The 13,975-nt window shown below is 43.6% G+C and overlaps 2 protein-coding genes across 3 annotated transcripts; both read right to left on the minus strand.

Moving 5' to 3' along the window:
• Nucleotides 1-200: 200 nt before the first annotated feature.
• LOC130393597 (E-selectin-like) lies at nucleotides 201-4,903 on the minus strand. Its single transcript, XM_056604286.1, has 11 exons — nucleotides 4,874-4,903; nucleotides 4,605-4,685; nucleotides 4,053-4,448; nucleotides 3,809-3,913; nucleotides 2,697-2,882; nucleotides 2,234-2,422; nucleotides 1,645-1,830; nucleotides 1,035-1,214; nucleotides 708-794; nucleotides 590-611; nucleotides 201-381 (listed from the first exon to the last, which is right to left on the minus strand). Exons 2-11 carry the CDS (start codon nucleotides 4,630-4,632, stop codon nucleotides 336-338), a joined length of 1,425 nt encoding a protein of 474 aa, XP_056460261.1. The 5' UTR covers nucleotides 4,633-4,685; nucleotides 4,874-4,903; the 3' UTR covers nucleotides 201-335.
• A 2,253-nt stretch (nucleotides 4,904-7,156) lies between these two features.
• LOC130393166 (E-selectin-like) lies at nucleotides 7,157-11,433 on the minus strand. 2 transcript variants are annotated; one of them, XM_056603775.1, is made up of 13 exons: nucleotides 11,325-11,433; nucleotides 11,130-11,202; nucleotides 10,625-11,032; nucleotides 10,334-10,438; nucleotides 10,046-10,234; nucleotides 9,749-9,940; nucleotides 9,401-9,580; nucleotides 9,092-9,286; nucleotides 8,763-8,960; nucleotides 8,458-8,658; nucleotides 8,154-8,333; nucleotides 7,889-8,043; nucleotides 7,157-7,814 (listed from the first exon to the last, which is right to left on the minus strand). In XM_056603775.1, the coding sequence occupies exons 1-12, from the start codon at nucleotides 11,325-11,327 to the stop codon at nucleotides 7,907-7,909; spliced, it is 2,061 nt and encodes a 686-aa protein (XP_056459750.1). In that variant the 5' UTR covers nucleotides 11,328-11,433; the 3' UTR covers nucleotides 7,157-7,814; nucleotides 7,889-7,906. The 2 variants fall into 2 exon arrangements, with proteins under 2 accessions (XP_056459750.1, XP_056459751.1); XM_056603776.1 differs by having other exon boundaries at nucleotides 7,159-7,814; nucleotides 7,911-8,043.
• Nucleotides 11,434-13,975: the final 2,542 nt, after the last annotated feature.

Raw genomic sequence — 13,975 nt, forward strand, 5'->3', positions numbered from 1 at the left:
CACACGCACGCACGCACACACACACACACACACACAGACACACACACACACACACACACACACACACACACACACACACACACACACACACACACACACACACACACACACACACACACACACACACACACCACATTGCTCACACACTTAGACACACATATTTTGCAATGAATCATCTGAAAACTTCTGCATTTATTTAATGAAATACATCTCCAGAAAAGTCATTCAGATTTACATAGTTTTATATCTCATTTTCCTAAACAATATGAGTGAAGGATAAACACAGCGATACAAGCTGCCCCAGGCTATGTTTGAAGAATAATTGTCTTCCTCCTTCAGCTATGAGGCTCATCGCCTGAACCCATGTCTTCTTCATATTCCCTGTGAAGAAGACACATACAGGTACATGTTACAGCGGCAGTGAAGAACTACAAACGTTCTATTCATTGTTATCCTATTGCTAAATTAATACAACGGCAATGAACTGTAAAGAAATCTTTCCCAGAGGGATGGCAACATATCAAGCAATGTTCAGGGTGGTGAAAGGGTATAAGGGCGGGGCCGCAACACTTGACATTTCAACACTGACCTTTGCTGGGAAAGTTTCTTATCTGGTGAAAAGAAGAACAACATTTCACTTAATATTTGTTGCGAAAACATTGCATGGAATTTGGAGTTTGGAAATACTGAAGCCCAATGATACCTACTTTTTCTGCGCTTCATAATCAAAAAAAAGATGCAACTCATCATGAAGGCCCCGCAACCAGCCAGAGCCATTAAAGCATGTTTATAGTCTGCAAAACAGAATACATTTCTATTGAGAATCAGAACCACCTCTTTATTAAATGTATTTCAGAAACGGACCTAGTTGGGTAGCTAAATCATAGCTTAAAGTCAAAACACTCACAGAATGTAGATTAAAATGCAACATCCCAATCAATTACAAACTCACAACACAACAAATTACAATTATGGTTTTTCAGTCACCTATTCGGCTTTCATGACGACATTAATGCTAATGGAACATCATTTACTTATACAAATGGGCGTCGGCCCACGCCAGGTCCCATCATTGCTACAGGTGAGCTGGCCTGACCTCAGCTTGAGGGATCCAAAGGGGCAGCCTACAGGGCAGGTAGAGTCGAAGGCGTGGATCTGGTCAGAGCAGTTCAGACCCCCATACAGGGATTGGGAGAGAGGGGGGCAGCCAAACACTGGAGGAGGCACAAACAGACACATTCAAGTCGAATTTGGTCAGGTTCAGTTAGATAGCAAACAAAGCTACCAACCAAAGTATTCAACAAACAATAAAATCGAAGTGCACAATAAATAAGAGCACAATATACCTTAAAATACTTTTAAGGTAAACAACAAAATGGATGAAATATTCCGTTCTTCCAGCTGTTGTAATTTTTTTTTTTTTTATTGGTTTAGTTCAGGGACATTGAACACTAATCAACATTCAAAATGTAAGTGAGCCAGAGTTAGCCTGAGAGGCTAGTTTTCATCTGTTGTCCCCTGCCAGATATTCAAAAGGCAACCTAAAATTGCCTTTTGAGTATCTGAAGCCATATATATAGCCATATATATAATATAAAGAGTTATGGTTGAGTGGACGACGTCTCCTGACCGGTAACCCCTTACCTTGGCACCGGGGGGCCGGGTGGTCCCAGCGTCCGGACGCCTGACACTGCAGCCATTCCGGGCCCTCCACGCTGTACCCGAGGTCACAGTGGAACCGGCAGGACGAATTGAAGCGTGAAGGTCCGTAGGATCCGTGACACTGGAGACGGCCGTGCTGGGGAACCGAGAGGGCGTCGCACGTGACCGCTGGGCGGGTGGAGGGACGGAAAGAAGCACGGAAAGGGCATGAAATGTATTTTATCAGCTGAGGATTCATCAGAGGAGAGGATACTTATTGAACCGTGGGTCAGAGACAAAAGCTATTTGTTCGCGTGCAGGTCACGTCTGATGTTGTGCACGGGCAATCGCGCATTGAGGGGTCATGTCAGGCAAGTAACTGCATGAGAGGTTATGTCTGTCGGAAGAGTTGTGGTATCTGCACTACAGAGTTTATAGGTCTAATTGTCTTCTGTTAATATTGGAAAAGCAAAAGACAACAGATACATTTTTTCAACCGAGTTACAACTAATCTACAACGTGGAACTATGACGTATGACGAATGTCGATTTTCACATCTAACAATAAAAATGAACAAAAAAGGTCCCCTTACCTGAACACGTCGGGACCTCGGCGGTCCATCGACCCGCATGGTCGCATATCGTCACGCTCTGTCCACTGAGCTCGAAACCCTCCTCACAACTGAACGCACAAGTGGAGTTGAAGCTGTCATTGGCAATCGGATGGAGGCAGGTCCTGAGCAGTCTGTCAGACGTCCGTTTCACAGCCGCGCACTGTTCCACTATCAGTGGGAAGAAAAGCTTAGGTTCAAACTCAACTTAAATTTTTTTTTTAATTTTTACAAAAAAAATTACAAGACAGAAGATACAACAAAAAACGGTGCACACCCGTAGACCTCTGCTATAATATTTTCAATATTGAGATCCCTCAATTCTATAAATTACAAAACAATGACATCTCATACATGCAACTCTTCGTTTGTTTCTACCCCAATTGTTCTCTTGCAGTTAGTTCCACTTTGAAAATGTTATGTCTCCTGACCGGTAACCCCTTACCTTGGCACCGGGGGGCCGGGTGGTCCCAGCGTCCGGACGCCTGACACTGCAGCCATTCCGGGCCCTCCACGCGGTACCCGAGGTCACAGTGGAACCGGCAGGACGAATTGAAGCGTGAAGGTCCGTAGGATCCGTGACACTGGAGACGGCCGTGCTGGGGAACCGAGAGGGCATCGCAAGTGACCGCTGGTCGGGTGGAGGGACGGAAAGTATAACGGAAAGGGCATGAAATGTAGGCCTATATTATCAGCTGAGGATTCATCAAAGGAGAGGATACTTATTGAACCGTGGGTCGGAGAACAAAGCTATTTGTGTGTGCCAGTTTGTCTGGCACATATTTTGGAATTTACATAAAGCTGACTTTGACTTTAACTTTAACTTTGATATTTCAAATATGATTCAGACTGTAAGAAATGGGGACTGAAGGGGTAGGAGGGTCTAATGGTGAGGGGGTTCAGCTTCCAAAAAATGTCGATGTGATAAAGAGGTATAAACTCAGATTTGGCCTTTGTGAGGATCAGGGGATTCAAGTTTAAGAGATCAAGGGTTTCCCGTGGTTGCATGACCGGTTAATCGCGTGAAAGCACTATCTCCCTAACCCGCTGTTGATGTTGATGTTCGAGAGAGATTGGAAGGTTGGCATCAGTCTGACCCCAGGAAATCCAGGAAGCAGATGGGTTGGCGCCCAAGGTCAGCATGAGGACAATTGAAATGCATTGAAAGCATGCTAACACATGCACGCCATGGAGTGATTTATCTAGATCTTTGCCATCGCACGACCATTAAGACTCACACCTGACCCTAAATGTTTCCTAGCACTTTACATCTGCCAGGAAATACAGGCAGGATAGAATGTATTGCGAGACAATCACTTCTGTGACAATACCTTACCATGTGACTAGGGTGTTTTGATGTGTAAGTACAACTGTGTGTTTTTGTAAGTGATTTTCTTTTCCTGATCATTACGTTTTCATGCCCCATTTCCTAATTTCCATGCCGCATCGATCAAATCCTTGTCACCGGCATGTCATGAGAAGCAGCCATCAAAATACAAGAGATGCTAACAAAGTCATAAATTATTAAAGTACTATTATTATTAGCTCTATGATTACCTGTCTGGCACCTGTCCCCTCCGAAGCCTGGCTCACAAAGGCAGATGGTGTTATCGATGGTTTCACGACATCTCCCTCTGTCGCAGGATGTCGTATTGCACTGGGCTGCACAGGAATGGGCGGGATAGAAGATGAATTCATACTAAATGGAAGGTTTCCTCTGAATTCATGCAACGGCAAACTTTTTCTCATTTAACACTGACGAAACCGGTTGGTTCATCATGTGATGATGCACACATCTCACCTTGGTAACAAACGGGGTACTTTTTCTCACTGCACTTCTCGTCGTTCCACTTTCCTCTTTTGTCCTTGTTGTTGTTAACGTATATCTCCACGCAGAACTCAGTGACGTGGTTGTTGTTGGGCTCGTTGGTGGCCCAGGACTGATTACCGACCCAGGTGCTGTTGTTCCCTACCCAGGTCCACGGGTCGCTCTTCTCGCTCTTTGTGATTCCTATCCAGTAATACGGATACCCGGTTCGGGTGGGCAGCAGAGAGACCAGATGGTCGTTCTCCTCCTGGCTTTGGATGACCACCATGTCAGTGTATTCTTCCCGACACCACTCCCTGGCTTGGGTCCAGTTTTTGAGCTCTGTGGAGGGGTAATACCGCCAGCCATGGGCCCGGCCAGTCAGGTAGCCTGTTGATTGCATGGAAAGGCATTACAGGAAAATCCAACATTTACTGTAATGCATCATTTAAAAAAGAAGATATTTTTATTTTTATTATTCTTTAGATGTTTGGAAAATGTTCTAAATTGATTCATAAGCTGTACTTGTAAAGGGTTTGTACTGACACATGAAGAGGATCAATGTGCACTTCATAGTGCTTCACAACCGCAAGGATCTTCCAACTGGTGCAGATGGAACTCTGCTCTCTGTGCAACAAGTCATAAGCCGAAAAAAATGTGGAGAATTAACATTGAAATTCTTAGAGCTTGGTTAGAAACCGATATAAGGGATCATATACATGTGCAATAAAAAAGGATAAACCAACATACGCATACTTCCTTTTTAAATCTTAAAACTTAAATATTTATAAAAAAGATGTTGAATTATATCTTACCTTATTCTGAATGCTTGTATGTTGCACTGCACTTCCATATGTGGTGTATGGGGGTCAGGCATTTTTATTTATACAAATCCCCGGAAACATTCAGAACAACATTGCCGAAGAATAGCTGGATGTGTGACATGTTTCTCTAAAAACGATTGAAAGGGCTTGCTGAGTGACCCTGCTGAGCGGTCAACTACATCACTCATTGACTTGGTATAAATAGAGAAAATTCCAGACAACGGACCCATAATATTTCAGGTAAATCTGATTTTGCAAGTAAGCATTCAAAGTCTGTATTTATATATACACGTAATCAGGGCCGGAGTGGGACTCATTTTCAGCCCTGGAGTTTCACGCCTCAGACCGGCTCCCTTTAGATCACAACCTATCATATTAAAATAATGTAATTATAACTTTAGGGTTAGGGTTATGGTTAGCATGTCCTTTTCTGCAATTTGATATTGCAGAAAAGGACATGAATCGAATAGAATAGAATAGAAATAGAATAGAATAGAAACCATTTTATTGTCATTGCACGAGTCAAGTACAACGAAATTTTTAGTAAGCTTTCCCAATTGGTGCATTCGAGAAAATAAATAAATATATAAATAGAACAAGAACAACAGTATGCCAAATAGAAATGTAAATAATGTAAAATAAATAATAAAGTAAAATAAAGTAAAGTACAATACAGCAGTGGGAGGTCAGTCAGTCGGGGGTCAGTGCATGTGTGTGTTCAGGGTGGATACAGCTTTTGGGAAGAAGCTGTCTCTGAACCGTGAAGACCTGGTTCTGATGGACCTATAGCGCCTGCCAGAGGGCATCAGGTCGAACAGGTGAAAGCCAAGGTGTGAGCTGATGCTGTATTTGTGAAATCTAAGTTCTGATTATGTTATTACAGAGTGCAACCCTTATTATTTTTTCAAATTTAATATGTAATATTTTATTTATTCTTTTTATAATTTGTTGAAAAGGATGTTGTGTTGCAAAGAATAATGGTGGAGATGTAAACTCATGTTGAAATAAAGCCCCATTGTGAAGCAACCATTACTTCCAATGAATTGGAATTATTTTAGAAAAAATACACGGAATTACAAGGCTTTAGAGAACAGAGAACAGAAATTGCATGCTTAACATGTAAAGTTATAATTACATTATTTTAATATTATAGGTTGTGATCTAAAGGGGCCGGTCTGAGGCATGAAACTCCAGGGCTGAAAATGAGTCCGACTCCGGCCCTGATGCCATGTATCTGTGTAATTGCATGATAGTGGACTTCAACCCATTTTTCAATGTAGTTATTTAGACTTTACATATCACCCAATCCAACTTGAAAATTAAAGCTTTATTGATTCCTTAATTGGCAGAGGTATCGATTACATTAACAAATTATTTACTGTAGAGTGTATCGGCTGGTATGTCCAACCATAACTAATGACCCAAAGGTCCCTTGTGCATGGGAGAAAAACTGAAGACACCAGCGTTATTCTTAACTGTGGTTCAGCGTTAAGAGACTGGTGATACAAACAATGGCAATGTAAAAAAAATGTAATATGGTGTAATATTCACTACTGCTGATGCTGCAGTTTTTAGATGCTATGTAACAACATTCAATGTGCCTAGACCTCTGGAAACAGGGTGACAGATTTACAAAGGGCATGGATCAGTAAATAATCTCAGACCCGGCAGTCTTACGGTGTTACAGCAGAACCTATGGGTGGAGACAGCACAGAGCCAAAACCTGCCTGCTACTTTACAGAGATAATATACCAAAGAAAACTAATTTGCCCGAGTGGATGAAGCCTCAATACCTGTATTTCTACAGTGGCCAAATAAAAAGGCTGCTGTAAGATTTTACAGACTATTATTCACAGTTTCTTACTAGTGTTCGCTGTTTATGGTCAATACACGCTTCCCTGCCTCAAGTTATATGATTGGTCGAAACAAATATGAAGCGAGAAAAAGTGAAAGGCAACGTTCCACTAGATGTGAGCTAGTTTGCCATCGGACTGTTGATATTATTCTAAAGTCTGATTGGTGAGACTAGGATGAAAATAACCCTGAATTTACGCATTTCCTACAGAAAAGTTGACTCATCAACCCATATCTATGTCCTGCCAGGCCCATAGAAATGTTGTTGTTGGCTGAATGGACCAGCCACTCTGGATGTGGGTCTGGTGCTACTGTGTGTGAGGTCATTTTTAGTACATTAAAAAAAGAAAGCAGCGTTTGTTTTACCATTCATGATTTCACAAATTCAAATTATGAGAAATGAACGGGTATTCAGAAGAAAATAGATTGCAGATTATTTAAAATAGTTTATTTGATTTTGTAGTTTCACTTAATTTGACCACAACAAAATACAATAGAAACGTTTTTAGACAAACTGATAATTATTATTATTAGAAAAGCAATAGTCAGCTATACAAAAGTTTTAAATATACAGAACATACTTTAAATTATTTTCACAGTCAGACATGGAAATAAAGAAAATATCTCATATCTCATGGTAGAATACACAAAAACTATACATAATGTCAGGCCATGCTGGACAATTGCAGAACAATATGTTCAAAATACATCTCCCTTTGGGAGAAAGATATGCGTGGATAACACTGCAGAAAACATGTCTCATCAAACACAACAACCGCACATACCGACACTGACACCCCGGTTTTTCAGAGTCAAAATGACGCTGAAAAATCATTCATTCATGCTTAACACAAAATAGGAATTATCAATAGGTTAACCAAATGTAAATAAATATTGAATAAGCTTGATGAAGAAAAGGGAGTCTTTGGGGATGAACAGTCTGTCTCCGTTGCGGACTGATAAGCCATTTTCTATTGGATGTTGATGTCTCCATAGGACTCCATGGACCACCGAAGTCTAGATGAGGCTCTCAATGCTGTTTTTGTAATGCTGCGGGGGGTCTTCTACATCTGAATTGCTGCGAGGAAAAAGTACAAAGTTGAAAAAATCAATCCAATAAAATAACCTTTTGTTTATCTCATTTCAACGTACCGCCGTTGTTAAAGTGAACTACCTGGCCAGAGAGAACTTCCTGCCCTTCAGTTTCCTGAGTCGTTTCAGTAGGGTGACCGCCAGAGAGAGACCGACCACCGACGCGCCGCCCCCCGCGGCTAACCCCATCGCAGTAGGACTCAGCAGGGGCTCAGCTGTTGAGAAGACAATTGTACTTTATTGACTTTTACCCAAATTCCCCTTTTAACCTTTTTCCACCAATCCCAAAAAATGACAGGGTATTTTTTTCGTCAATGCCCCATACCTTGGCAGACGGGTGTCTCCGCAGTCCAGTTGCCATGGAGACCACAGGTGACGAACTGGTGTCCGTGTAAGGTGTAGCCCTGGTTACAGGCGAAGGAACACTCAGAGGCGTGTGTCCAGTCCGGGTGTGTGCAGTTCAGAGTGCCGTTGACTGGAGCATCTAGCACGGGGCATGTGATCACTGTAGCGTGAGACAGAAAGAGTTTTTTTTAATTTGTGAGAACAAAAGCTTGTTTAGAATTTTTTTTCAAATAAATCGGACCAAAACAATAAAAAAATCTATGTCCATTCATCGACATCAGTACCTGTGCAGGTAGGCGGTGGGGAGCTCCACTGGCCTGACTGTGTGCACTTGGTGGTGAGCGCCCCCCCTTGGTCATAGCCGGCATTACAAGTGAAGCTGCAGACGGCGCCTTGCGGGTAGGAGGAGGGCGGGGCAGAAGAGAGGGACCGCCGACAGTTGACCTGACCCCACTCTGGAGCCACGGGTGGAGAGCATTGCAGCGCTGAAAGTAGCAACGACGGCAGAATGTCATTATAAAGCCCTTCCACATCTTCCTATAAAAATATTTTTTTGCATAGTTTGTCTCTACAGTTCCGCCTCACTTACGTTCACAGAGAGGAGGTGGTTGTGACCAGGTCCCTTGGTTTGTGCATTCCATGGTGTTCTGGGATAGGTCGCTAAGCCGGAATCCTTCTTCACACGAGAACTCGCACGTTGTGCCGTACGGGAAACTGCCATGCGAGGAGCACCGGGCGATGTAGTGCTGTCCAGCAGTGTGTACCTCGACCGGATCACAGGTAACCACTAAAAAACCAAGAAACAAACAAGGAGTTTACAAGGGATAATTAAGATCCGGCTGCTCTTTGCACAGTTAAAGTGGTTAAAAAAATAATACATGATAGATATGTATGCACTTTTCCGGTTGTTTTGCTCACCTTTGCAGGTGGGTGCGCTTGCGTTCCACTCCCCATCCTCAGTGCACTTAATCACAGGCTGGAGCTCTAGCTGGAGCTCAGAGCCTACGTCACAGCTGAAGCTGCAGGTGGAGCCCGGCAGCAGTTGGTTCGGTGGGTCGCTGCACTGGGTGAGCGTGTGCTGCGAATCAGATTCTGGTACCGCACAGACGATGCCTGTTGCAACGCAAAAAACGGGAAGGTTACATCAAAGATACGCACCGTTTCTAAATGAATACAGTCAAACTGCACGATGGTTGATAAGATAACGCCTGATAGGTATGTGCTCACGTTCACAACTGGGCACCGCTTCGCTCCACGCCGCCGCCGCCGTGCACCTGGTGGTGTGCGCGCCCCGCATGCGGTAGCCCCGTGCGCACGTGAAGCTGCAGCTGCTGCCAAAGCTGAACCCGTCCCCTTCACACAGGACGGCCATGTTGTCCGTCCCCGAGAGAGCAGGGCACTGGACAGCTGCGGATCATGAAAGGGTGATCATATCAGTATGCTTCCTCCGAATCTGGCCTTTCTGGCCGTTGTATTCCAATTCCAGTGAACAGAGACAGTAACAAACAATATTGTGAAGCTGTTTACAATACAAACAGTGTTGTTAACAGAAGTGAAAAGGAAATGGGTCCGTACCTGCACACACTGGCACCGAGTCGTTCCAACGACCGGTGGCTCGGCAGAGCAGGCTGTCGGACTGGGAAGGGAGCGTGGTGTAACCCTCCTCACAGGAAAACACACAGGAAGACCGGTAAGAGGAATTTCCGAGTGGGTTTTCACATTCCACGGCGCCGTGTGTCGGTTGGGACAGCTCTTCACACCGAACCACTGTGAGACAACACGCAAGGGCGTTAACAACCAACGATTGGATGGGGAAATGTATGTTGTTTTTCGCGATGAGTGTGGAATTCCCTGTATTCCCGCCCGACTCACGTTCACATGTGGGGGATTCCGACCAGGAGCCGGCTGCGGTGCATCTCATCGGATCAGGATGGCTGAGCTCGTATCCTTCCTGGCAGGAGTAGGTGGCCAGGGAGCCGTATGCATGGCTGCCGTGCGCGTGAGACCAGCTGACCGTTGCTTTGGCTGGGGTCACCACCTTCTCCGGATCGCACCGCACGACTAAAATAAAACCAGACGTGATTAGACTCGACGTTCTCTGAGTGTGAGCCTGAGTGGACGGTGGTTAAAAAATGCCCGCCGAAGGTGTCGTCGTCTTACCTTGCTCACACGTGTCTCCGTAGAAGCCCTCGAAGCACTGGCACGTGTGGTTGTTGACGGTCTCCACACACTCCCCGTGGAGGCAGGAGTCATTCTTACAGGCAGCTGGTGGTGGAAGAGCAAGGGGCAACATGTTCAAACGTTGAACGGGCACAGAATCCTCCAGCAAACTTTGATCAACAGCACAAAAGAGTGAATGGATGAATTTAACAAAGCCAACGCCGCCATTGCAAATAAGGTCTCCTCCTTTGAAACAAACTAAAGGTCATAGGTTGAACGAGCGTGGCTCACCTGCATAGCACAGGGCCGTCTTCGACTTGTCACACCGCTCGTCGTTCCACATTCCCGCCTCTGCATCCCGCTTGATGTACATCTCCACACAGTCCTCGCTCGTGGCCCCCGACTGGCTGTTCTTGGCGTTGTTGGGTTCCCCCTTCGCCCAGTTGGTGGCTTCGTCTGTGAGGCTCTTGTTTGTGCCGACCCAGGTCCACACGTTGTCCACCTTGCGGATCCCTATCCAGTAGTACCCTGGTATCTTGGGCAGCATGCTGTTGAGGTGTGCAATCTCCCCCTGGTTCTGGATGGCCACCATGTCCGTGTAGTGCTCCCGGCACCAGTCTCTGGCCGATTCCCAGTCCATGGTGGTGTTGGATGGGAAGTAGGACCAGCCGGACACCCCCCCCATCGACATGCACAACACTGGGAGGAAGACAGAGGAACGGTCCTGGTTAGATTCATGACAATAAACACATCATACAGTAAAGTATCGGCATGCTCCAGGCAATATTCTGCTTACTTAGATGAAGATAGATGCTCCATGAGGTTATGAGTTTAGATCCACCAGCTTGGTTTGAGGCAAAGGAAGACTTCTGCAGATAAAATAGAAATGTGGTCACGTTACAAGTACAAAGAAAGGAGAATATCGATAAACAACAAAATCCCCCATAACCATTTGTTTTGTTAGGAAAAGTTTAACCAGTTTCGCACTCACCATTTTCAAATTTGTGAAAGATAACTTGCTGTTGGCTTGTAGGAATTAAATATAACAACAGGTTGTTTGACGCCTTAGACTCTCAGAGAAGATGATTGTGCCTGCTCAACTCTTGTGACTCTTTATATACACCGATCCCGGTCAGCTGTTCCGGGAATCTACCAGGATGCTGGACCATACTTCACTGGAAATCCCCCTTCCCTAACTTTCTTTTTCAGCCGCCCCCCCCCCCTTCTTCTCATAAGGCTTAAAGTACAGACCCTAAATATATCATTAGGAATATGATAACTATTATTGTTTATTATTACCAGCATTAATACTACAAGACTACTCCAATCAGTACTACTACTTTATGATAACTATAATAGTAATTATAAAATAGATGGTTCACTGACAGCAGACATGTTTGAAGAGATACTTTAGAGCAGTGTATTGCAAAGGATCCGAGAATGTTTGATACAGGTAAGAGATGATGATACACTGCACAGCTCAGACCTTAAGATACATAGAATTAAGCCTCTGTGTTTCTCTAGGATGTTGATCATAACCGTCCCCGTGTGTTCAGCTCTCTTCCCAAAACAAACGGACACATTAGATGGTCCCTGACATGTTGTGTCTGTGGCAAACTTTCAACTCCTTCCATTGGCTCAAAAAAGCAAAAGAGAAAGTGAGATGATGTTTTAAATATAGCAGCAGTCTGAGGCATAACGTTTCATTCTATATAGACATACAAGGATTACATCACTTTCAGTAGCTACACAATCACATCTTTTATTAATCTCTTGAAAGTATTGTTCGGTCACCCGTTTTTATTCGATTGAGGGATAACGTTGGAAACAGGTGAAAAACCCTGTGTTTCTGTTGTGATCAGGGTCAAGATCAATTTCAACTGTGATAGGAATTATTATGTAGTTAAATTGTGCTTGCTTATAACCAGATGACAAGGCAATGAAAATAGAATGTAAACAAGAAAGTTAACTAAAGATAAAGGGAGAATTAATAAGTCCTGTTCATGTCTCCAGTTTGTTCTTCAACTTGGGAAAATAAGGTCATAAATGTTGGTGTGTCAGTTTAGCCTCTCTAATAAATAACACATGTGTCAATTTAGTGCAGACATTTGGAGAAATATAGGCTATGGACCTCTTGCATTCTACAAACAAGGAAAACTAAAATTATATCTGCTGGTGTTCTGCATGTTCTCAGTACAAGAATAAATAAATGTTGGTATTTGCTTAGTCCTACAATAGCATCAAACAAAGTCCGGCATTTTATTAGGAGTTCAGGGAAGCGGGAAAGTGTGACCGGTAAAGTGATAGTGAAAAAGTCAAGAGACAGATATTGAGGCGCCTGCCCTTGTCTCCCTCATATCCTTCCTGTCTGACTTGGACAAACCCGGAGACGGAACCTTTCTAAATGATGGGTGAATTATGCCTATAATATTGCCAAGTGAGTGTGCAATGATAAACGAACAATATCCAAACCTAAAGTAACGCTTAAATGAGCAATCAACTATATTATAAACTTTATACCAAAAGGCTGAGCAGACCTTTTTCCGGGCACAGTCCCCATTTCTGATAATGTCCCTGTGTTTTAAGAATGATTAAAAGTAGGCTACATATGAATACGTTTTTAAATGGCGGTTCTACTTTGCTCATGAATGATTATTTTTGAGACAGCTGCCAAATTAGTCTCAAGAGTCTCAAGATCTTTCGCCATTACACCATAAGCATGCTTGGCCGATTATAAACAATGGACTATCAATACAAGCATATCGTTCATTTCCCCATTGGAAACCGATGGCACTTGTCCACTGTCTGTCTCTTTAAGAAGCCCCGCAGGTCCATTTACGGCGGCCCTCATCGGTATCCGTCGAGTCAGAGGAGCCGCACTTGCCAATCGCAGCAGAAAGCAGTCGCACTGGCAATGGCTGAAGCTTTGGCAAAAATACCCAATGTAGAGATAGATCCAGAAGGAACTTTTAAATATATATTAGTAAGAGTAAATGTAAAAGATGGAGACGTAAATAAAAATATAATTAGAGGCACAAAAAGTGCTGAATATCACAGTAAGTTGAAGTTCACTATTGCGGGCATGCTACGTTGCTCGCAGAAACTCGGCCAAACGACAGATTTATGCTCACTGAACGTCTTAACTTTTACCACATTTTATGTCTAAACTGTATAGACAATGTAGGCACTTCGATTTTGTACACGCCAGTGTCTTGTTGGCCTGTGTATACCTTTCTAACGTTACCTCGGTGTTGATTTCAGATCACATATTTGAGAAGGTCAGTCCAGCGATGGAGTCCTTGGGATTGATGTGTCAATGTCTCGGTGGAGGGAAGATAGAGCACAACAGCACAGACAGAAAACTCAGAGTGTTTGGAGAATCAACTGTAAGTCATGGCTGGAGTAAGAGGGAAACACAACCGATTCAATGATTAAATAATTGCGTGTGTACACAGGCTCACAGTTAAAGTGGGCGTGGTTTCAGTTCATAATTGCAATCTTTTTATTTATTTTTACCCCTCTTTAGGCTTTTGGAAAAGCCGATCATTCTGTGTCCGTAGAGATGCTGAAGAGTGTCTACAGTGACTATGAGTTCTCCTGGTCTGATGACAAGAAATAGACGGACAAATAAATCGTGTGATA

The sequence above is a fragment of the Gadus chalcogrammus genome, chromosome 12 (assembly GCF_026213295.1).
Source record: "Gadus chalcogrammus isolate NIFS_2021 chromosome 12, NIFS_Gcha_1.0, whole genome shotgun sequence".
In the NCBI taxonomy this organism is placed as follows: Eukaryota; Metazoa; Chordata; class Actinopteri; order Gadiformes; family Gadidae; genus Gadus; species Gadus chalcogrammus.

What these genes read in the sequence shown, in the direction of transcription:
- LOC130393597 (XM_056604286.1), bottom strand. Translation starts at nt 4,632, where the DNA reads ATGAAGTGCACATTGATCCTCTTCATGT. An exon ending in GTACCCCGTTTGTTACCAAG is followed by an intron (nt 3,914 to 4,052) that starts GTGAGATGTGTG and finishes ATTCCTGTGCAG; the next exon opens with CCCAGTGCAATACGACATCC. An exon ending in AAGAAACTTTCCCAGCAAAG is followed by an intron (nt 382 to 589) that starts GTCAGTGTTGAA and finishes TCTTCTTCACAG; the next exon opens with GGAATATGAAGAAGACATGG.
- LOC130393166 (XM_056603776.1), bottom strand. An exon ending in GAGCATCTATCTTCATCTAA is followed by an intron (nt 11,033 to 11,129) that starts GTAAGCAGAATA and finishes TCTTCCTCCCAG; the next exon opens with TGTTGTGCATGTCGATGGGG. An exon ending in AGGAAGTTCTCTCTGGCCAG is followed by an intron (nt 7,815 to 7,910) that starts GTAGTTCACTTT and finishes TTTTCCTCGCAG; the next exon opens with CAATTCAGATGTAGAAGACC.